Here is a 24,862-nt window from a genome sequence, read left to right on the forward strand (position 1 = left end):
CGCTGCTGTCCCTCATCTCAATCTCCGTCAGCCGCCTTCTCCGCCTCAATCCTTTGAACCCGCTGTTGTTGTGTTCTCTCTCACACCATCGCACCACCTTCACGTCCCTGGTTCGACAACCCGTTCATCCCGAAAGGCAATCTATGCGACGGTAACGTAGTTTCAAGTGCATCTAATGCAAAGACACGTTCGAATCCATTCTTTCTCACCATTTGAATCATATTACACTGTTTTTAATCTTGAGTGATCTGATATATGCTTGCATTTCAGTCTTGTTTGATTTTCATCATGGTTTTCACATTTTTATGGCTTGAGGGCTCGGTTTTGCATGGTTCTAGACCAGGGCTGGTTCGAACTGCTAGTCCACTGTTTAGGGTCTGAGATAGGGTCCTTAGGGTCAGGTTAGGGTGATGGTTGGACCATGGGAATGGCTGGATAAGGGCTGAACGTGAAGAGTAAGGGCTAGACGCGCAGATTGCAAGGGAAGAAAGGGGCTCGTGTTGGACCTGTTGTGGCCTGGTTAGGTGCTAAGGGCTGGTCAGTCTGGACCTGTAGGGCCCTGGGGTGGTCCTGACGGCGAGGGCTTTGGCCAGGGGTGGCCTGGAGCTGGTCGGATAAAAGGAATAAAGGGGTGGGATGCGCGTGGTGAAAGGTTAAGGGGGCTACGGGTTTTGGTTTTTTGTGTTAGTTCGGGTCGGGCTCGAGTTTTTGGATCAGGGTCAGGTCTGAAATATAGTGGTTCAAGTTAGTTGAGTTCGGTTCCGGGTTATATTAGTTGGGCTTGAGTATTTTTAATTTAATAGATTTAAGAGTTTATTAAAGAATATATGGTCTTGGGTTAATTAATTTATTACTTGAGCTTAATTAATGATTTTATGTGAGACCATTAGTTTTTCATGTTCTTATTGACCTATGATAATTATTGGGCTAAGTCATGTTGGGCTAGGTGATTAATTGGTCATACTATGTGTTAATGGGCTTAGATTTAAGTTAATGAGCTCAGTTAAGTTATTAATGAGCTTGAATAATTTATTGGGCTAAATTTAAGTTAATGGGTTAATCTAATGTGATAATGGACAAGTCTAGTAATTTATAGGCTTAAGCCTAAGTGATCAGCAGCTCAAACACGTCCTTGGAGAAAAATAAATGGTCCGTAAATATATATTTAATTCATGCATGAATTTTTATGATATATATAAGAATGATTTTTGAGAAAATAAATTAAATATATGTTTACGGGAAAATTTTCATGAAATAAAGAAAGAATTAAGAATTTTTTAAGTTCATGCATCATGTAAGAAATTTTAATGTGAAGTTTAAGGGCATGTTAAGAAAAATAAAGTTTTTAAGGAAGTTGAACTGAAGGTGGAAAGTGATGCGGTTGGATACCGAGATACTAGGCTCGGTGACCTTCCTATTAATATTATGATGAGCTCATGATCCATCTGAGAGGACTGGTGAAGTGTCATAAGAGGTGGAGATCTCACCGCCACGTACGTTGGTTTTTATGATTGATCAATCGTTAAGTATGAGGCCCGACATGGATACAACCTGTTGAGTTTTAAGAATTTAATACATGTTATATTATGATAAGTATTAAGTATAAAGTTATAATGATAATGTTTACGATGAGATATGTTGATGTGATGATTAAGATGCAGCATTATTTAATGTTTTTAAGATCATTCATTTATAAGTTAAATTATTTATATTTTATAAGATGAGTGCTTGTATGTGGTTTCATGTTGTTATATAAGGATAGAACGTACTGAGTCTCTAGGCTCACTAGATTTAAATGGTGCAGGTGAGCATGATTATATTAATAAAGATGTTGTCCCCACTGGCCGTGAAGGCGTATGAGCATCCGAGCATCTAGTTCAGCCTGTGACCATTGGATGATACAGTTTTGAGGAAATCATGTTTTGAACAATATTTTATTTTCCACACATGTTAGAATTTATTCATGTTATAATTTCATGATTTGCATGAGTATGGAATATTTTTTCAGTATGCTTGGATTTTGGATTTTTACGAATTTATGTTTAAGTTTGCATGAAATTTACGTATGCATGGGAGTTCTAAAGATATATGATTTTACGTATTTATGTTAGAGATTTTGCATGCATGTATTTTATTATGTTTAAGTAAATAATTAAATTTGATTTTATTTAATGCATGTTATGTATTTTTATTTAACATAATATTTTATGGAAAATTATTTTAAGTATAATATATATATGTGTGGTCATCTATATATATATATATATAGTATTATTGTTATTTTAAAGTAAAGAAATAAAATAAAGTATTTAAAAAAAATTCAGTAGTAGTTTGGATCGTTTTAATTGGTATCAGAGTCATGTTCCTTGGAGGGTGAGTAGCTTGCTATGTGGAGCTCAGAAACCGCACTGTCAGTCTGTGAGTTTTAAAGTGTTTTTAATTATGTTTTTCGTATGAGACACATGATTTATGTTTTCAGTGATTTATGTTATGAATTAGTTATGAAAAATTTAAGTTAAAAATCTTAGTTATGCATGGCGGTTACGTGTGGAATTTATGGGAATTACAATATGCCTCCAAGAAGAGCTACACGTCAGACTAACAGCGAGGATGCCGATTCGGAGGGCAATGCGCCAGAAGGATCTCGTGGGAATCCACCTCCACCACCAGCACTTACACCATTCGAGAGGGCCAGTGTTGACATGCTGGCAGAGATTACACAGTTACGATAATCAGGCTGGGTAGCCTAAGAAGTCCCACGAAGATGATGTGGCTGAGAGGTTATGCAAGCAGGGACAGAAGGAGTTTGGGGGAACCACTGATCCAATTGTTGCTAAGGAGTGGATTCGTTCATTGGAGGCTATGCGTATATGGGGTTGAAAGATACTGACAAAGTTCTTTGTGCCATCTATATGCTGAACAACGATGTCGTTGTTTGGTGGGAGGGCGCAGTGATTGGCTTGGATTTGACTACATGGACTTGGGAGAACTTCAAGAAGACATTCTTCGATAATTATTTCACTGAGGATGTGCGCAGTCAGTTGGTCCGTGGTTTCATGAGTCTCCGACAGGGAGACAAGTCTGTTGCAGAGTTCGTGAAACGGTTGAGCTTGGGTGCCACTTCCTGCCCAAGATCTCTAAGGACGAGAAGGAGAAGCTAAGACATTTCACAGATGGCTTGAGGTTCGATATCAAGCATGATGCGTATATGGCGGACGTGACGAACTACAAGGCAGCAGTTAACAGGTATTTTCGGTCGGAGAAAGGAAGGAAGGAAATGCAGGCGGACAATCAGAGGAAGAGACAGCTTCGGCAGTTGTCTAGCGATCAGTCTTCGCAGCAGCCAGTGAAAAAGACCATTTACTGGGCCTTCAGAGGGCTCAAATCCTCCAAGGCAGCAGCAGCAGGGGGCTGTCGCCCCTAGCACTGGAGTGCTACCTGTATGTCAGAAGTGCTAGAGATCCCATCTTGGATCGTGTACGGCTGGATCCGACAAGTCTTTTAATTGCAAGGATCCTGGACATGTTATGGTGAGCTGTCCTAAAAAGAGGAATGCCACGAGGCATGTCTATGTGATGCAGGCAAAGAAGGCAAATCCGGATACTTCTCGTATCTCGAGTAATCTTAATTTACATATTTAAAAAAATTTACAATTAGAATGGTTAATTAGGATTTGCATGTGTACTTTTTTCTATCCAGCACTTGCTTGAGTTTGGAGGACGAAATTCCGTTTTATGAGGGGAGAATTGTAACGCTCGGAAATTCGTTACGTAAACCCGCATTTAATACTAGGAAATTTAATGATTTAAAATAAATAAAAAGGGGATAAATGATTTTTATGTGCTATTATGTGAATTATGTGATTTATTTGCATGATTTAAATGTTATTTTAGGATTTAACCCGCTATTATGAATTTTATGAATTTCTTTGATAAAGGTTATTTTGCGATCGCGTAGACAGGACCGTGAATGAACGAGATAAAGGTTTTCATCCAAAATTCATAACTAGGATTTTTAAGAGTTATAAATTATTTTTTTAAGATTTTATTTTTAGAAATTAAGAGTTAATATATATATACATATGTATGTATAGAAGACAATTTTTCACAAAAAGAAGCCATTTTAAGGGCTTTTAAAATATTTTCAAAAGCCCATACTTATATATTACGAAAATTATAAGTTTTTAATCTGATAATTAGTGGGATTAAGTTTTTTTTCACTTAGTTTAAATTATAGTTGAGCCCAACCCATTAAACATACAAATATATATATCATATATTAAGCCCCATTCTTCTCCATCATCACGTGAACACCTTCTCAGCCGCCTACATCAGATTTCACAGCCTCCATACACACACTCACACACAATTTAACGTAAAGTTTGAGAAATATCGAAGGTTTGATGCCCTGTTATTCTCGGAAGGCGATCTCTGCGATGGTAACATAGTTTCAAGTGAATCTAACGCAAAGGCACGTTCAAATCCCTTCTAGCTCACCATTTGAATCATATTACACTGTTTTTAATCTTGAGTGATTTGATATATGCTTGCGTTTCAGTCTTGTTTGATGTTCATCATGGTTTTCACGTTTTTATTGCTTGAGGGCTCGGTTTTGCATGGTTCTAGACTAGGGCTAGTTCGAACTGCTAGTCCACTGTTTAGGGTCTGAGATAGGGTCCTTAGGGTCAGGTTAGGGTGATGGTTTGACCATGGGAATGGCACGATAAGGGCTGAACGTGAGGAGTAAGGGCTGGACGCGCAGATTGCAAGGGAAGAAGGGGGCTCCTGTTTGACCTATGGTGAACTGGTTCGAGCAAGGGGCTGGTTAGTTAGGACCGGTAGGACCCTGGAGTGGTCCTGCTGGTGGGGCTCCGGCCAGGGGTGTCCGGAGCTGGGCGGCCGAAAGGGATGAAGGGGGGCTGCGCGTGGTAAAGGGTTAAGGGGGCTAGGGTTTTGGTTTGTTGTGTTAGTTCGGGACGGGCTCGGGTTTTGTGTCCGGTCGGGTCAAAAATATAGTGTGTCAAGTTAGTTGAGTCTGGGTTTGGGTCTGGGTCTGGGTCTGGGTCTGGGTTTGGGTCTGGGTCTGGGTCTGGGTTATATTATTTGGGCTCGGGTATTTTTAATTTAATTGATTAAGATTTTATTTAAGAATAAATGGGCTTGGCTTAATTAATTTATTACTTGAGCTTAATTAATTATTTTAAGTGAGCCCATTAGTTTTTCATGGGCCTATTGACCTAAGAGAATTATTGGGCTAAGTCATGTTGGGCTAGGTGATTAATGGGTCATACTAGGTGTTAATGGGCTAGATTAAGTTAATGAGTTCAGTTTAGTTATTTATGGGCTTCAATAATTTATTGGGCTAAAATTAAGTTAGTGGGTCAGTCTAATGTGATAATGGACTAGTCTAGCAATTTATGGGCTTAAGTCTATGTGGTCAGCAGCTCGAACACGTCCTTGGAGAAAAATAAATGGTCCGCAAATATATATTTAATTCATGCATGTATTTGAGAAAATAAATTAAATATATATTTACCAGCGAATTTTCATGAAATAAAGAAAGAATGAAGAATTTTTAAGTTCATGCATCATGTAAGAATTTTTAATGTGAAGTTTAAGGGCATGTTAAGAAAAATAAAGTTTTTAAGGAAGTTGAAGTGAAGGTAGAAAGTGAATGTGGTTGGAGGCCGGGATATCGGGCCCGGTGACCTTCCTGTTATTGTTATGATGAGCATATGGATCCACCTGAGAGGGATGATCAAGTGGCATAAGAGGTGAAGATCGCACAGCCACGTACGTTAGTTTTTATAATTGATCAATCGTTATGTATGAGGCCACCGACATAGATGCAACCTGTTCAGTTTTAAAAATTTAAGAAATGTCATATTATGATAAGTATTAAGTATAAAGTTATGATGATATTTCTTACGATGGGATATGTTGATGTGATGATTAAGATGCAACATTATGTAATGTTTAAAAGATCATGCATGTATAAGTTTTATTTATGATATTTTATAAGATGAGTGCTTGTATGTGGTTTTATGTTGTTATATAAGGGTAGATTTAAATGATGCAGGTGAGAATTAGTATATTAATGAAGACGTAGTCCCAACTGGCCGTGAAGGCGTATGAGCGTCCGAGCATCTAGTTCAGCCTGTGACCATTGGATGATACAGTTTTGAGGAAATCATGTTTTAAACAATATTTTATTTTCCGCACATGTTAGAATTTATTCATGCTTTAATTTCAAGATTTGCATGAGTATGGAATATTTTAAGTATGCTTGGATTTTGGATTTTACGAAATTATGTTTAATTTTGCATGAGATTTATGTATGCATAGAAATTCTAACGATATATGATTTTACGTATTTATGTTAGGGATTTTGCATGCATGTATTTTATTAAGTTTAAGTATATAATTTAATTTGATTTTTTTAAGTGCATGTGATGCATTTTTGTTTTGTATAATATTTTATGTAAAATTAGTTTAAGTATAGTATATATATGTATGGGCATATATATGTATATATAGTATAATTATTATTTTAAAGTAAATAAATAGAATAAATTATTTTAAAAAAATTCAGTAGTATTTTGGGTCGTTTCAATTGGTATCAGATCCATGGTCTTTGGAGGGTGACTAGCCTGCTACGTGGAGCTCAGAAACCGCACTGTCATTCCGTGAGTTTTAAAGTGTTTTTAATTATGTTTTTACGTATGGGACACATGATTTATGTTTTCAGTGATTTAAGTTACAAAAATTTAAGTTACGAAAATTTTAAGTTAAAAATCTTAGTTATGCATGTTGGTTACGTGTGGAATTTATGGGAATTGCAGTATGCCTCTAAGAAGAGCTACATGTCAGACTAACAACGAGGATGCCGATCCAGAGGGCAATGGACCAGAAGGTGCTCTGGGAATCCACCACCACCAGTAGCACTTACATCAATCGAGAGTACCAGTGTTGACATGCTGGCAGGGATTACACGGTTACTCGATAGTCACGCTGGGCATCCTAAGAAGTCCCACGAAGAAGATGTAGCTGAGAGGTTCCAGAAGCAGGGACCGAATGAGTTCTGGGGAACCACTGATCCACTTGTTGCTAGGGAGTGGATTTTCTCATTGGAGACCATATATGTGTATATGGGGTTGCAGGATACTGACAACGTTTGTTGTGCAATATATATGCTGAAAGAAGATGCCGCTCTTTGGTGGGAGGGCGCAGTGATTGGCTTGGATTTGACAGCATTGACTTGGGAGAACTTCAAGAACACCTTTTTCGAGAAGTATTTCACTGAGGATGTGCACAGTCAGTTGGTCCGTGATTTCATGAGTCTTCGACAGGGAGACAAGTCTGTTGTAGAGTTCGAGAAATGGTTTGAGCGTGGGTGCCACTTCGTGCCCATGATTGCTAAGGACGAGAAGGAGAAGTTGAGACATTTCACAGATGGCTTGAGGTATGATATCAAGAATGACGTGTATATGGAGGTCGTGATGACCTACAAGGCAGAAGTTAACAGGGCTTTTTGGTTAGAGAAAGGATGAATGGAAATGCAAGCAAACAATCAGAGGAAGAGACAGCTTAAGCAGCATTTTGGTGATCAGTCTTCGCAGTAGCCAGCGAAGAGACTATTTACTGGGCCATCGAAGGGCCCAAATCCTCCAAGGCAGCAGCAGCAGGGGGCTGTCACCCCTAGCACCGGAATGCTACCTCTATGTCAGAAGTGCCAGAGATCCCATCCAGGACCGTGTATTGCTGGATCCGGCAAATGTTGTCATTGCAAGGAGCCTGGACATGTTATGCTGAAATGTCCTAAGAAGAGGAATGCCACGGGGCATGTCTATGTGATGCAGGCAGACAAGGCAGATCCGGATACTTCTCGCATCTCGGGTAATCTTAATTTACGTCTTTAAAAATTTTAACAAGTAGAATGGTTAATTAGTATTTTCATGTGTACTTGTTTCTATCCGGCACTCGATTCAATTTCGAGTTTAAGGGGGGAGAATTGTAACGCCCGAAAATTTGTTACGTAAACCCGTATGCATAACTAGGGAATTTAATGATTTAAAAAAAATAAAAAGGGGTTAAATGATTTTTATGTGCTATTATGTGAATTATGTATTTATTTGCATGATTTCAATGTTATTTTAGCATTTAACCCGTTATTATGAAATTTATGAATTTCTTTGATAAAGGTAATTTTGCGATCGCGTAGACGGGACAGTGGACAAATGAGATAAAGGTTTTCATCCAAAATTCATGACTAGGATTTTCAAGAGTTATAAATTATTATTTTATGATTTTATTTTTATAAAATATGAGTTAGTATATATATATATATGTATAGAAGCCAATTTTTCACAAAAATAAGCCATTTTAAGGGCTTTTAAAATGTTTTCAAAATCCCATACTTATATATTATGAAAATTATAAGTTTTTAATCTGATAATTAGTGGGCTTAAGTATTTTTTAACTTAGTTTAATTTATTAATTGAGCCCAACCCATTAAACATACAAATACATATCAAATATTAAGCCTCATTCTTCCCCATAATCACGTGAACACCTTCTCAGCCGCCTCCATCAGATTTCACATCCTCCATACACACACTCACACACACTTTAACGTAAATTTTGAGAAATCTCGAAGGTTCGACGCCCTGTATGCCTCGGAAGGCGATCTACACGACGGTAACGTAGTTTCAAGTGAATCTAACGCAAAGGCACGTTCGAATACTTCTTGCTCACTATTTGAATAATATTACACTATTTTCAATCTTGAGTGATCTGATGCGCTCAGCCATAAGGTTTATGTTAGTGCCCTTCATACTAGTGCGGTATCCAGTGTTGTTCACGAGTGGTGCTCTTTGGGTTTCACTTTTCGCCACAAGAGAGATCAGCAGTGGATTTGAGTATTTTTAGTGTTAGCTGAGCCAACATTGTTTGCGCATATCCAAGGAATTCATCTTTCTGATCCGAAGACACAAAAGTTAGCCCGGCTTGCTCAGGGAGACAACACCTATGGTTTCCATTTTCAGTCTGATGGTTTGTTGTGTTTGTCTGGTAGAGCGGTTGTGCCTGATGATTCTTCTTTGCATGAGGAAATATTTTCTCAAGCTCATCGTAGTAGATTCACCGTACACCCAGACGGTGCTGAGATGTACAAGGACCTACGCACGAGATTCTAGTGGAAAGAAATGAAGCTCAATGTTTACCAATATGTTTCGTGATGTCTTGTTTGTCAGCTGGTTAAGGCGGAGCATCGTCGATCGGGTGGTCTGATTCATAGTTTGGAAATTCCGGAATGGAAGTGGGAGCATGTGACGATGGATTTTTTTACCCACTTGCCGATGTCTTCCAAGTAGTGTGATGTCATTTGGGTTGTGGTGTACAGATTGTTCAAGTCTGCTCATTTCCTCTCGTACAATCGCGACTTTAGTTTTGATCGCATGGCAAGATTGTACATCCAGGAGATTGTGCATTTGCATGGAGTGCCGCTATGTATTGTCAGTGATTGAGATCCGAGTTTCACCTCACGAAGTTTTCAGCGAGCCTTGGGTACCACCTTGAGTCTCAGCACAACGTATCATCTAGAGATCGACGGTCAGTCCGAGAGAACTATTCGAACATTAGAGGATATGCTGAGGGCTTCAGTGATGGATTTTGGGTTATCCGAGCAAGATCATCTACCGATGATAGAGTTCGCTTATAACAATAACTATCATCGCAGTATCGACATGGCACCGTTTGAGGCTCTTTATGGTCACCATTGTCGAACAGCCTTATTTTGGGATGAAGTAGGGGAAATACAGGTTGAGAGACCAGAGTTGTTTCAGTAGATTGTGGATAAAGTTGAATTGATCAAGAAGAGGGTCAAGACTGCACAGGATCGGCAAGCCAGCTATGCCAACACTAAGCGCAGACCTTTACACTTTGAGTCAGGGGAGCATGTTTTCTTGCGATTTTCACCTTTCCAAAAGGTGATGATATTTGGTCTCAAGGAAAAGTTAGCGCCAAGGTTCATTGGTCTGTTTGAGATCTTGGAGAAGGTCGGAGATGTGGTTTACTGTTTGGCGTTACCACCGTATATTTCCAGCATTCACAACGTGTTCCATGTGTCATTACTTCGTCAGTACATTGCAGGTGAGTTGCACAGTCTGGATGATCTGATCGTGTCTGGATCAGTAGATATGGATTTTATTTGACAACTCATGGAGATCGAACGATCCGAACGTATTACTTAAACAGTAACGTCACAACGATGGATGTGTTCGGAGGGGGTTAATTGGGGTGATCGGACGATCCGATAGCATGGATCGCACCATCCGATCTATTCCTATAAATAAGGGTCGAGAGCCCCCATTTCCACTTGCACCATTTCCTCTCCTCTCTCTTTCTTTCTCGGTTTTAGGGACTTTTAAGCATCTTATTGGAGGGCCGGGACTGGCGGGGCGCTGCAGAGATATTAGAGGAGCAATGCCTAAATTTTGAGGCAGTCGCCATCAACAAGTTGATGACGGACGAAGGTATAAAACTGGATCCCTATAGAGATTAGGGAGTATGTAATTGTTTAGTTAAGGCTTTTAGAGTATTATAAGTGATATGGTGATTATTGCTTATAGGCTTGGATTTTGAGTACATGGACTTCTAGATTGCTATGGTGCTTGAGTTTTCTGGATAGAGGTATGGACGTATTATACGAGATACCAGGTTGAATATACATGTATTATGTTTACATGTTTTCTATGGCATTTTTTATATGCATTGATATTATGATGCATGCATGAATATTTTGAGCTTTATGCCTTGATTTGCATTGTCGTAGTAGGGGTCGCTCAGTCCCGTATTTTTAGTGGATGGATACCATGGATTTGGGTCCGGATATATCCAAAATTTTATTCTATGGGAGGCACCTCCTGATGCGACGGCTCAACATGCTACATACCATGGCGCTTTGACTGATCAGTCTTCTTGATAGGTTTTCTAGTACCCGTCATATTGCATGTGCATGCATGGTATATTTATATTCGTACTTCTGTACCGAGCGTTTCATTCTCACGTCTGTAGTATTTGGTGTTGGAGACCCTATTCTATAGGGAATGGCTTAGGTTGGACGGACCCGAAGGTAGCAGTCGTTAAGCTGCAGTGGTTCTGTTGTTTTGCCCGTTTCTGTATCAGGTTGTTAGATTTGGATTTTAGTGTTTTTCATTCGATGGGATTGTAAAATATTATTCGATTTTATCCTGGTTGTTCTGCCGGTGATTTTTTATTTATGTTTTAAGTTTCTGCTAGATTTAATTATTTGCGTTTTAAGATTTAATTGCATGCAAAAGACTCTGTTAGTAGTTGATTCCGATTTGGTTCCCTACCGATCCCATCAACTGATATCAAAGAAGTCTACCACCAAACCGATCCCATCAAGTGGCATCAGAGCGAGGTTACTTCTCTTCTCAGAACATTATTTCAAATGGCTTCTTTGAGTGAGATCGCCAAGAGCTTCTGGTACACCACTGTGGACAACTGCACGGCCAAGACTATTGAGACGGGCACTACGGCTAAGAATCTTTGGAAGCAGTTGATCAAGCTTGGCGAGAGGAAATAAAAACTAAAGAGAGCTAGAGTCCATTAATTGAGCTTATTGAAGAACCCTGCTGATCAGATAGATCCACAAATAAAGATGAAGAGAGCATCTTCATGGCTCATTATGATCAACCATCCATCAGTGAGCGAGCATCAAAACAATCTTCCACAAGTGGACATGTATTCGAATTTAACTCCAATAATTTTTCACGAGAGAAGTTAGCTAAAGTACTTCATGACATGACTAATGAGTACCAAAGACTGTTCTTAGCATTTGAGGAAGTCAAAGAAAAGCAAAATGAACTACCAGACAGCTCAACTGAACCCGACTGGGAAATGTCAGTCGAGAAGATCAATCTAAAGGAAGAGATTGTTAAGCTCGGGACTGAAAATGATAAGTTACAAGTTGAGAGTCAGCAGTTAAAATCAAAAAATCTAAGGCTGGCTGAATTGATTCAAACTTGGAATAAGTCCTCTGTTTCTATAACTGAGATACAGGAGTCACAAAAGCATGTTGGAGACAAGACTGGTCTCGGATTTTTGAACAATGACTGTCTTGTTGAGTCTAGTACTCAACCAAAACTGGACATATGCAAAGGAAAATATATTCACTTTGTCAAATCCAGTTTGCTACATGAACAGAGTTTTGGCAGATGAACAGAGTAGTCTTGAACTACAAAACTTGAAATCTTCGAACAATGTCCGGAAGTTTGGAATGGGATATGTGCCACAGAGCTCTTGTGTAAGGCAAGACTGAAAATCCAGTCAAACCGACCACATCTTGATGACTGGACAACACAACCGTAGACCGTAAGAAAATCTTGTTCAAAGAAGATATATGTGAACTTATGACGTGGAAAAGATGAAATCCCACACTACTTAACTAGCATATTCACGAACACATCACCACAACACAATGCATATAATACACGTAACCCACAATTCAGTTCATATTATTTACCTCACCAGCACACAAAACACAAGGAACAAACCATATGGAAATACATTCAATGATGGATCAGTTCGGTTAATAAAAGTTTGAATTCCTAAAGGACTAGTTCATCGAGGACTCACGTAGACTTGGGTACCATAGTCTAGTTTGATTTTGTTTTTACATGTGACAAGAACCGAAGAAGTCAATAAATCAGTTCGGCATGAGCGAAATTGATCAAATATAAAATAAAACTGATATAATACCCAAAATTGAGATTTTATAGAAAACTAGTTTAGAGGTAAACTGAAGTGAGGGGGAACTTCAGTATTGAATTATTTACAAAGAGTTGCTGATCAGGCTGAATACTTCATAAAATCCTTAAGACAAAAACTAAATAAAATATCTTGATTCATGACTAAGCTTTCTTATCCTTGTCTTTTAAATTTAAGCATTAATTAGTTTTATTATTTCAATTTTCTTCGTGACTGTTGATATGTTTATGCAATGTTAGGTTTGATCATTCGTAAGTAATACTTTGCATGAATTGAAATAACTAGAACAACATAGCAAATCAGTAATAGACTATATTTATAATTGATATTTTTCAATATCTATTTCCACTTTACTGCCATAATCCAGTAGCTCATCCAGGTGCCCAGTTCACCTGTAGATGCCTCCAAAAATTCTGTAGTAGAGTAGTTCTTGTTCAGAGTCTGACGCTCTTTCATGAGCATCAGGAGGAAACACCTAAAAAACTGAAGATGTCTTCAGAATTGGAAGTACCAAGTCGTTGCTTATATTTCATCATCCTATTGTCTTCAACTTGAGGAAGAGGAGCAGCCATGAGAGACTGCAACCTCTTCACCTTAGTCTTGATGGATTCCGTCTTCACAAAGACGATGTTTTCGTATTTCTTCTTTTGTGCTTTTAGACTGGCCTCTGAGTCCTTGATTTGAGCTGATCATATACCTGCCATTTTGATACTATGACAAAATTCAGGGAATATGTATCTCTTTTATAAATATATTCTAAGCATATGAAAAGTCTCACACATGCTCACTGTTTTCTATAAAACTTTCAGGTATTCTTGAGAATATGAAGAGGCAACATGATCCCTAGTACAAGTCCATCAAATGGAATCATTATTTAAGGAGGAACAAAGACGTGTTACAGAGATCAGTCGAGTACTAATAAATTTTTCTTCAAGAAAAAAAAATATATCATTCATTAAGGGGGAATGCAATATTCACAAAAAGAAGAGAAATTGTTTTAGAAGAAACATGTTGAATGACTAGAGATACAAAGCTGAGAGCATTCTTTCAGTAGGAAGAACTGAAGAGCAGTCGAGTGCTTCAACTGCCGATGTACTTGAAGAACAGAGTTTGCCCGTAGATGAAGCTACATGCTAAGAGTTTTACCAACACCAAAAAAGGGAAAATTATTGGAATATTGACCGCTCAATTCGGTGTCTACTAGAAATTGCACTAGGTCAAGTAATAGTATGTGGATTTAAGTCCAAGTGTCAGACCTTCAAAGACTGTTATTAGTAATTACCAAAATATAATTATTTTTACTTAATCTAGACTAACCAATAAAAGAGATTTTCAGAATTTTAACTAACAATTAAAATTTATAAATAAAATGAATTAAAATAAAATGCAGTAAGAATTTTAAGGTTTGAACTAATAGTAAGAAATTCGATCAAGGACGCACGTAGGTACCGAAAAAATCATACAAACAAGTGGCAAATCTAGAATCTAGATTTAATCTTAAATCACGGTGAATTATCCTATCTTGTTTAACAGTATAGGTCTAGAATTTGTTAAACCTATTCAAATATTGACGGATTAATTTTCATAATTCTAATCAAACATGAATGCATTCAATATTTGTGATAATTCATTTTTTACCTAAAACTGCATACTGAAACCGAATACTAGGTTTAGTCAGTTTAACCATATGTCAATTATTGGAGTGATCGAAATCAATTCCTAACCGGTCGACTCAGAATCAATTAACATGCAATCAAACAATTGGCCAGATTATTCACAAAACAAATTATAAATCAAATAATCAATAATTTAGATATCTATATAAAAATCCCAAATCAAAATCCAAATATTCAACAACAATTTGTTTGGCCCAATCACATGACCTCAATCGAATAAAAACGACTACTCAATAATCAAAAACATTATTCAAACAAGGTTTTTAATCATGAACTAAAAATCAAAAGAAGAATTGAAAGAAGAAAAGAGAAATATTCAATCCCAAAGCTTTTCGTAGCCTCCTCTCTATGATAGACACGTCTGGAACCCTTAATCTGATGATAGAAGACATATTTATATTCCCCCAAATCTTCAAAAGACTAATTCCTTCTCGAACAAGAATTCTCCAAAATTAAAAGTCTGCACGCCTTTCTCGCTCGGGCGCATTAAGATGCGCTCGAGCGAGCAAATTTCTGCAAATATATTTTTTCCAAGCTTCTCCGGAATCGCTCGAGAGCCTAAACTTGCGCTCGAGCGAGATGTGATCTATTTTTTTCACGATGTTCCAGGCTTTCTCGGGCGCATGTTCGTGCGCTCGGGCGAGCTGTAATCTGTCCACTCCCCATTAAAATATTCCAGTTCGCGCATAATTATTGAAAAATTCATAATTTGAGTTTTAACCGTCGGAGCAAGCTGAAATTTGGACAGCAGCTTCACAACATCTTGAAATTTTTTTTGAATGGTGGAGATTGGATTTGGATCTTTCTATTATTAAAAATTATTTTTTTGACCATTGCTGCTCTGTAATTCATTCTTGCTGCTCTTATCTCGCCCCAAAATCATGATTTTTTCACAAATTCCTACAAAAATCAACATGGAGAGTGAAATGCACACATATGCAATAAATCACATAAAAACACACAAAACCAAAATGAGACAATACGAATCCATGCAAAATAGACAAAAAATAACATAAAATAATGCACACAAAATGCAATTATCAACTCCCCCATACTTATACCTTGCTCTCATTCGAGCAAGACATATGACAAACAAACACAAAAAAAAAACGAAGGTAGGATGATTATATGGGAAAGTATTAGCCTCAACAAAGTTCAAACACAAACTAAAATCACGTACTCCCTCAACTCTTCATGATACACCTTCGTTTTAGCGTGAACGTGTGTGTATGCCACGTCATTCCAGTTACATGCAACTTAAAAAGATTTCGTTCTACGACTTCTTACCAACCTATGACAAATCAGTGCAAGTGTCACAATCAAGTGTCCCTTCCTCCCAATAATCTCCAACACAAGCATACCTCCCCTGAGATAGATTACGCACCTCCGGATTTTACACCCGGTTTTCTTAAGCCCCAATAATTACCTGCAAACTTAGCTATAACTATGATAGGATTCGAATTTCAATCCTCTCGTCTATAGCACATATGGAGAAACAATCCCATGGAACCCACAAACTTAGCCATTAATCAGTGATTAGGATTTCAATCCCTTTCCAGGCCTGGATGGAATTGTAATTTTATTTCAAAAATTAAAATTTTAAATTCTTAACTTCATTTAATCCGCATGCTTAGTCAAAAACAAGGTGATTAGGATTTAAATCCCTTGCTCACAACCCGGATGGAGTTAAATTTTTCACAAAAATTTTCAAAAAGTTCTTAAAATTTTTATTAGGTGCGCCCAAGATCATAAGTGCGATGCTAGAAACTCAAAGAACACAATCAAGATCAACAAAAACTTATTGTCATGCAATGGCCAAACAGACACAAACATCATCAATTATATCGCTACACTCCACTGCTCTAACATGTGTGCTTAAAAATACTCACTACTCAACCTATGGTTTTTCATGTCAAGCCAAGGGCAAAAACAAAAAAATTTCACAAATATCATAACTTCATATCATCATTGGCTAAAGCAACACAAACATAACACAACACATAATGAATTAACACTAGACTACCCCCCCTCCCCCCAATACTTATCCAAAGCATTTCCCTCAATGCTTCAGAAACACAACAAAATTCATAAACTAACAAACAAATGAAAAATAAAAACAACACTCTCCTGGTCTAAGCATCCTTTTATTCCTTGGCAACATCCGACGTACGATAGCAACAGGCTGGGTATGGTGGCAGTCACGACAAACTGGAATGGGAAAGTAGGAAAAAAAAATTTAAAATAAAAACTAATCAAAAAAATAAACTAAAGAACAAGGTAAAGAACACTGGGTTGCCTCCCAGTTAGTGCTAAATTTATAGTCTATAGCTCAACTGTAATCCCCTCTTTAATGTCATGGCGTATCATCCATTATGACGGTTATATGCCTAGCACTATCCCGGCTTCCTCCAACTCTTTTAGCAGGTGATTTTCGATCTTGTGGCTGCGAATCAACATCATGGTTGTCGTTCCCTGCATAAATTCAGCCACACAATTATTAACAACAACAATCGCAAAACAAGATTTCACAATTGGGTTATCTCTAACCGACTGCAACATATTAAAAACCAATTGCTCATTATTCATTCTTAACACTAACTCCCCCTTTTCGACATCAATTAAGGCCCTACTAGAAGCAAGAAATGGTCATCCTAAAATCATAGGAACCTCATAATTCTCATCCATATCAAGAACGACAAAATCAACGGGTAAAATTAGCTTATCCACTTCAACTAAGACATTCTCCACTACCCCTCTAAGATATTTGACAAAACGATCTGCAAGCTTAAGAGAGATTGTAGTGGGTTCAATTACCCCTATACCTAATTGCTTAGCAAGTGAATAAGGCGTCAAATTGATGCTTGCTCCTAAGTCACACAATGAATTATCAAAAGAAAATTGACAAATATTGCACGGTATAGAGAAACTCCCTGGATCTTTAAATTTTTGTGGGAGCTTATTTTGGAGCACCGCAGAGCACTCTTCGTTCAGGGCAACTTGCGCTATATCAGTCAACTTCTTTTTATTTCTCAGCATATCCTTCAAAAATTTAGCATATCTATGCATCTGGGCTTAGGCATTTGTAAAAGGTATGTTAATATGCAATTTCTTGAAAATTTCAAGAAACTTTTTTAATTTAAAATCAAGTTGCAATTGCTTAGCTCTTTGAGAAAAAGGTAAAGTAGACATATCAAGATCAGCATTAACATTAGAATCTACTTTCTTAACTTTCTTACCTGTAGGCGATGGTTGTGCGGTGTTGCGCTTGTCCTCTTTTTTCTCATCTCCATTGATCTTCTTCTTGGGTTTTTCAGATTGTGATCTAGTCCCTTGGATTTGTTTCAGTGTTGCTTGGCAGTGAACCGGGTGCTCTGGTTGAAAGTTTGGTTGCTACCTGAGCCATCTGAGTCTCCAACTTTTGCAACATAGCTTCTAGATTCTGCAACCTCGCCTTGGTCCCACCAACATACTTCATCAGAAATCTCTTCAAAACTCGGCTTCTTCTCCACTTGCTTTGGCTTCCAGCCTTGGTTGAAATTATTGTTGTATGAATTGTACGGTTGCCTACCTTTGTTCCCCACAAAATTTGTCGCATCAACTTCAAATATCTGTTGTTTCTCTGGAATATTCCCTTGTACTTGATTAACTAGCGCTGTCTTCATAAGGGTCATCTGGTGTGTCAGAGTGTCAATCTTTGCATTCAGGGCCACTAAATCATCGACCTCTAGAACTCCAGCCTTATTCTCTTTTTTCACATTCGCCATCCTATATTACTCTCTGCCATATTGCCAATGATCTCCCATAAGTCTACTGGCGTTTTCCTGAACAAACTTCCATTAGCCACAGCATCCAACATAGAACGCACTGAAGGATCAGCTCCATTATAGAACGTCTGGGTTTGTTGTCTTGGGGTAAGATTATGCTGAGGACACATCCCCAACATCTTCTTGAATCTCGTCCAGGTTGAATGTAAATACTCCCCATCTTTCTGCTTGAAAGTAATAATATCAAAACAATTTCTCCATCTTTGTGGGTGGGAAGTACTTGTTCAAAAAAGTTTGAACAAGCTGGGTCCAGGTACTGATGGAACTGGTAGGTAGATCATCTAGCCACTCGAGTGCATCTCACTGTAGAGATAATGGCTGCAGTCTCACTGCATCAGATGGTACCCCATTACATTTGAATTTGTCGCAGATCGACAGGAATCGCTCCAGATGAGCTTAAGGATCCTCTACAAAAGTGCCTCCAAAACGTGATTGAAGCTGGGTCATCTGAATAATAGAGGGCTTCAGCTCAAAAGTGTTCACCTCAACAGCAGGGAAACTATGCTAGATCCATAACCTTCAACTGGCGGACGAATTAGATCAAGAATTGTTCTATTATATGCCATCTCTTTTTCTGGCTCTGACTCAGATTCAAGTTCTAGATTAATAAGCCTTCTAGCTCTCTGAATTAGGTTGAATGTGCGTTCAATCTCCAAGTCAAGTGGCATGAGCTCATTGGAAGATTGAGTGCTATGCATACACAGACAGAACGTACCTGAAAATCAAAGACAGAGAGATAAAAATCAGAATTTAATAAATAAAAACACAAAATAAAAAGTCTAGTCTCAAGTAAAATAAAAATTCTGATATCACTATCAGTCCGCGGCAACAGCGCCAAAAACTTGACCGCTCAATTCGGTGTCTACTAGCAAGTGCACTAGGTCAAGTAATGGTATGTGGATTTAAGTCCAAGTGTCGAACCGTCAAAGACTATTATTAGTAATTACCAAAATATAATTATTTCTACTTAATCTAGACTAACCAATTAAAGTGATTTTCATAATTTTAACTAACAATTAAAATTTATAAATAAAATTACTTAAAATAAAATGCAGTAAGAATTTTAAGGTTTGAAATAATAGTAAGAAATTCGATTAAGGACGCACTTAGGTACCGAACAAATCATACAAACAAGTGGCAAATCTAGAATCTAGATTTAATCTTAAATCACGGTGAATTATCCTATCTTTTTTAACAGTCTAGGTCTAAAATTTGTTAAACCTATTCAATTATTTATAGATTAATTTTTATAATTCTAATCAAACATGAATTCATTCAATACTTGTGATAATTCAGTTTTCACCTAAAATCGCATACTGAAACCGAATACTAGGTCAAGTCAGTTTAACCATATGTCAATTATTGGAGTGATCGAAATCAATTCCTAATCGGTCAACTCAAAATCAATTAACATGCAAGCAAACAATTGGCCAGATTATTCACAAGATAAATTATAAATCCAACAATAAATAATTAAGATATCAATCTAAAAATCCCAAATAAAAATCCAAATATTCAACAACAATTTGTTCGGCCCAATTACGTGGCCTCAATCGAATAAAAACGACTACTCAATAATAAAAACATGATTTAAACAAGGTTTTTAATCATAAACTAAAAATCAAAAGAAGAAAAGAAAGAAGAAAAGAGAAATCTTCAATCCCAAAGCTTTTTGTTTCCGCCTCTCTATGATAGACACATCCGGAACCCTTAATCTGATGATAGAAGACCTATTTATATGTCCCAAATCTTCAAAAGATTGATTCCTTCCCGAACAAGAATTTTTCAAAATTAAAAGTCTACACGCCTTTCTTGCTCAGGCGCATGAAGATGCGCTCGAGCGAGCAACTTTCTGCCAATATATTTTTCCACGCTTCTTCGGACTTGCTCGGGCACCTAAACTTGTGCTCGAGCAAGATATGATCTGTTTTATTTTTTTCACGTTGTTCCTGGATAGCTCAGGCGCATGTTTGTGAGCTAGGGCGAGCTGTAATATGTCCTTTCCCCATTAAAATATTCCAGCTCGCGCATAATTATTGAAAAATTCATAATTTGAGTTCTAACCGTCGGATCGAGCTGAAATTTGGATAGCAACTTCACAACATCTTAACTTTATTTTGAACGATGGAGATTGGATTTCGATCTTTATCATTAAAAATGATTTTTTTTACCATTGCTACTCCGTAATTCATTCTTTCTGCTCTTTTCTTGCCCTAAATCATGATTTCTTCACAAATTCCTACAAAAATCAACCCGGAGAGTGAAATGAACACATATACAATAAATCACATATAAACATACAAAAACTAAATGAGACAATACAAATGCATGCAAAATAGACATAAAAATAACATAAAATAATGCACCAAAAATGCACTTATCAAATATGATTATTTTTTATCCTGACAAAATCATACAAGAAAAGCATCGAAGTAGAATAATTTTCTCTAAGAGATAAAACCGAAGACAAAAACCAAAGAGCGCCTAACTGAGTTGACTTTGACCAGAGTCAAACTGAATTCATCAATTATTGTTAACCAAACTAAGTTCATACAGTAAACTGTATTCAGTTTAGGGAGCTAAACTGAATCCTTCCTTCACAAGCCAAACTATCCAAGAAAAGCCAAACTGATTTACCAAGACTGGACAGTTGCCAGACTGAACTCTCCAAGATTACATAACCAAGACTTAACTCATTATATCAGTCTATCACTTGCGGATAGAGTTTCTCTTACAAGTTGACACCGCAAAAGCTGCAGAAGGACTGAGTATATTAACAACGTTATTGTACTATCACAGTACGGATGAAATTTAAATAATAGAGCCGTTGCAATCCATTTCTATATAAAGGAGATGAAGATCAGTAATACACGTAGATTAAGATCGAGAGAGTTGTACAAGAGATTGAAAGATATAAATGCAATACAATTAGGGATGGCAATTTTCCCCGCGGGGAAAACCCGAAACGGGGGCGTGTTCGGGGGAGAATTTCGGGTTCGGGTTCGGGTTCTAAAATCCCCGAAGTGAAGTGGAGCGGGTATGGGGATGGGATCCCCATCCCCAAACCCGCCCCGATATCCCCGAAAATAAATAAATAAATATAAATAATAATAATAATAATAATAATAATAATAATAATAATAATAATAATAATAATAATAATAATAATAATAATAAAGAGTAAAGACACACACTCATCATCATATAATAATTTTTTCTTGAATTTATTTAGAATTTTCACCGTATATATGTTAAAGATATTTGAATCACTAAGTTGAATTATTTGATATTTGAGACTTGGAATGTCTCAAAATTTTTATATAAATCTAGAATTTATGAATATTTGTCAAAATTTTATAGTTTTAGTTTGATCATTTTATAAGTTAGTGCACAAAAATGTAATATTAATGATTTTTGAAATGTAAAAATATAATTGTTGGAAAATTAAATATTTTAATCTTGATGTCTACGGGGACGGGTTTCGGGGTTTGGGGATTTCCCCACGGGTTTGGGTATCCACCCCATCACAATCTCATTTTCATCTCTATAATAGGTTCGGGTTCGGGTTCGGGTATGGGGGTTTAATCCCCACGGGTTCGGGTACGGGGATTCCCCGAATATGTAGAACCGGGGATGGGGACGGGAACGGGGATGGGGATGGGTTTTTAATTCGGGGATGGGGATGGGGATGGTAAACCCGTCCCCGCCCCACCCCGTTGCCATCCCTAAATACAATTGAGACATTCAACGATTTTATGTCTGCATTCAAGTAGTCTCAACTGAAGAAAACTGATCAAGCACAAGCATATCGTCATATATGATCAAGTGAATGATCATTTTGTGCAAATATTATCAAGTTGTAAATCTTGTAACAGATCAGTTTAGTTAACTGTAAAACACTATCGTTGTAAAAATAATCAGTCCAGGGCTGAGTTGTTTAGATCGAGTCTTAGAGTTCTGAGATAGGCAGTTGGGTAAGCCCTAGTCTTGGCGTGGGCTATTGCAAAGATTCGTAATAGTCAAATTCTTCTAGAGTTATTTCTTTCGAGGTGGAAGAAGGGGTGACGTAGGAGATTTATCTCCGAACATCCATAAACAAACACTTGCGTATTTTAATTCAAGTTTCATTCATATTTTAGTCGAGCACTTTGAGACCCCGTTTCTAATCTTCTATTCTCGAATAATTACACAAAATCGAACACGAAGAGCCGCGTAAAATCGAATCAAAAAAAAATTTTTTTTTTTTTTTTTAGAGGATTGCCTTGCGGGCCGCGCGAGCTTTCTCCTCGCGCGCGCGCAGGCAAAAGATCCAGAGGCTCACTGAAGTGCTCGCGCACGCGCGGGCAAAACTTTCAGAGCCCCTCCAAGCTAGCCGCGCGCGCGCGAGGTCCAGCCTCGCCCGCGCGCAGGCCAAATGGACAGCAACCTGGAAACACTGAAGAAAACAACCAAGAGCATTTCCGATCAATTCTAAACTCAAGTACACTTATATATCAACATTTAGAACATACAATATTCTAAGTTCTGCCCAAAAAAATACAATAACAAGTTCGACAATAGGGTTCGTTCGACTAATCAAAATAATACAAGTTCAAAGACATAACCCTACGACGCACGGTGTCTCACTTCTATCACTTCCAACTCGATCTAGTCATGCAGCTTGTGACTCGATCCTGCCCCACCTGCCGTCAAGTACACATACAAACAAAACGACAGCCGGATAATCCGGTGAGAATATAATTCCCAGTACAAGAGACAAATAAAGCAATTTCAAATAATATAACAATTCATGCTATATAAAACAACAAGCCAATTAATTCAAAAAGGCATATCAGCTATCAAATCGAAATGCTTTAAAATGCAATGCATGACTTCAAAACTCGGGATTATCTAATCGGATAATCGAATATCAATCAGTACTCGGTTGGGATCCCAGGGTCAAGTTTTCACGAACAACTCACCGACACACCCATTCGGGGTGGATGTCGCTCAACTCAGACCCCTAGACTTCAGAGCAACTATAAGAAGCATTCTAGCAATTGGAAAAACTCGAAATCCAAAGCCACTTCAATATAGCTCCCTAAATCGTCTAAATTCAAAATGAATCGAATCTTCGGCTCAAGATGTATGCAAATGAAACTAAACTCATTCCATTTAAAATCAAATAATTCGAAAAGAATACGAGTATGTGATTTCCTTCGGGCACTCGAATTAATTCAAATTCGAGTTAATCGTCCTGTTCATTCAATCGTCGTCTTTTTACCTTTTCAAGTTCGTCGAGGATTCAAGTCTGAAAATAACAACGAACTCAATCAATAATCAATCGAATCAAAACAAATCAAAGCAAAGAAACTCAATCAATATACCGTCTTCAATTCTCGAATCGGTTCAAACTCCCAAGTTCGTTCCAAACCCGAATCGTCAACTAAATCTGAAAATGTTGAACATACGGATTCGATATCAATTCAAAAATTCAACAAATCCGGAAATCAAACCGAAACAAACGACCGATAATCCAAAACTCGATTTCGACGGCATAACGGCTATAAACGGTCAAACCATAATTTACCAACATTAACAAACAACTCAAACCATCTCATATCATATTCCAATCCATCAAAAACAACCAAATCTAACCACAATCTTAAAACCCATTTTCGAAATTAATCCCCAAAAATCATAAAAAATCCAAACTTCGTCCTTTTTCTGAACCGACTTTGAATACACGATCTATGCTAGATCAAGAACATCATACTCGAAGATTATCAAATTTTGATAACCCAACAAAAATCAAAGTTCGTGGATCGTAGCAAAACTTACGTCAGAATGAAGCCCTCGTTGCGGTGATCGTGAATATGTCTTCAATTCAAAATTCTAACGGACGGATCGTGCGAATCGAACGGAAGAAAAGCTTGGAGAATCGTTGGCCATGGTTTCTCGGCTTAGGCGTGAGGGAGAGGGGAAGGAGAAAGAGAGAGGAGTGAAGGGATGGTGATGGGTAGATATTATATATAACAAATAATATAATAATCTCCCTTGACTAGTCAACCGATTTAATTACAATTCGGTCCCTAAAACTCCAAATTAAATCAATTCAATCCCGGCTCAAATAATCTCCAAAAATTCCAAATTAAATAATAATCAATTCTTCTAATCTCGAAATAATTAATTTCAGGGCCTTACAATTCTCCCCCTCTAAGAATCGATTTCGTCCTCGAAATCAAAGTAGTTTCATCTCAGAAAACAAGATACAGTTCGAAGACTGCTAGAACGATTCTTCTCTCAAAAAATTTCTGAAATCGCCGTTTTGATCAAACTCTGCTTCTTGCACCATTTCTTCAAATCCGTATCGGCTTAACTACACAAACTCATCTGAATCGGTTCCGTAAAGGAGCTGTTACTAAGTTCGGTCAACTCTGAATCGGTCGTCTCAAACAAAACTGGCGACTCATCAATTTTTGTCTCGACATCTAAGAAAATCAGTGAACTTGGCAACAAAAGACAATAATCACGTCGAGAATACCTGATGAATACGGAAGATCAAGGTAGTGGAAAACAAAGAGAACTGAAG

At 37.6% G+C, this 24,862-nt stretch overlaps 1 protein-coding gene and 1 long non-coding RNA gene across 2 annotated transcripts; one reads left to right on the plus strand and one right to left on the minus strand.

Annotated features, from left to right (window-relative positions):
* Positions 1-6,973: 6,973 nt before the first annotated feature.
* Positions 6,974-7,549, plus strand: LOC140861502 (uncharacterized). Its single transcript, XM_073264524.1, has one exon. It carries the CDS (start codon positions 6,974-6,976, stop codon positions 7,547-7,549), a length of 576 nt encoding a protein of 191 aa, XP_073120625.1.
* A 15,355-nt stretch (positions 7,550-22,904) lies between these two features.
* LOC140860241 (uncharacterized) lies at positions 22,905-23,713 on the minus strand. The gene is made up of 3 exons (XR_012143634.1): positions 23,658-23,713; positions 23,555-23,581; positions 22,905-22,973 (listed from the first exon to the last, which is right to left on the minus strand). It is a non-coding gene; the product is annotated as an uncharacterized lncRNA (long non-coding RNA).
* Between the last annotated feature and the right edge of the window lie 1,149 nt (positions 23,714-24,862).

The sequence above is a fragment of the Henckelia pumila genome, chromosome 4, assembly GCF_033568475.1.
Source record: "Henckelia pumila isolate YLH828 chromosome 4, ASM3356847v2, whole genome shotgun sequence".
NCBI lineage: Eukaryota > Viridiplantae > Streptophyta > Magnoliopsida > Lamiales > Gesneriaceae > Henckelia > Henckelia pumila.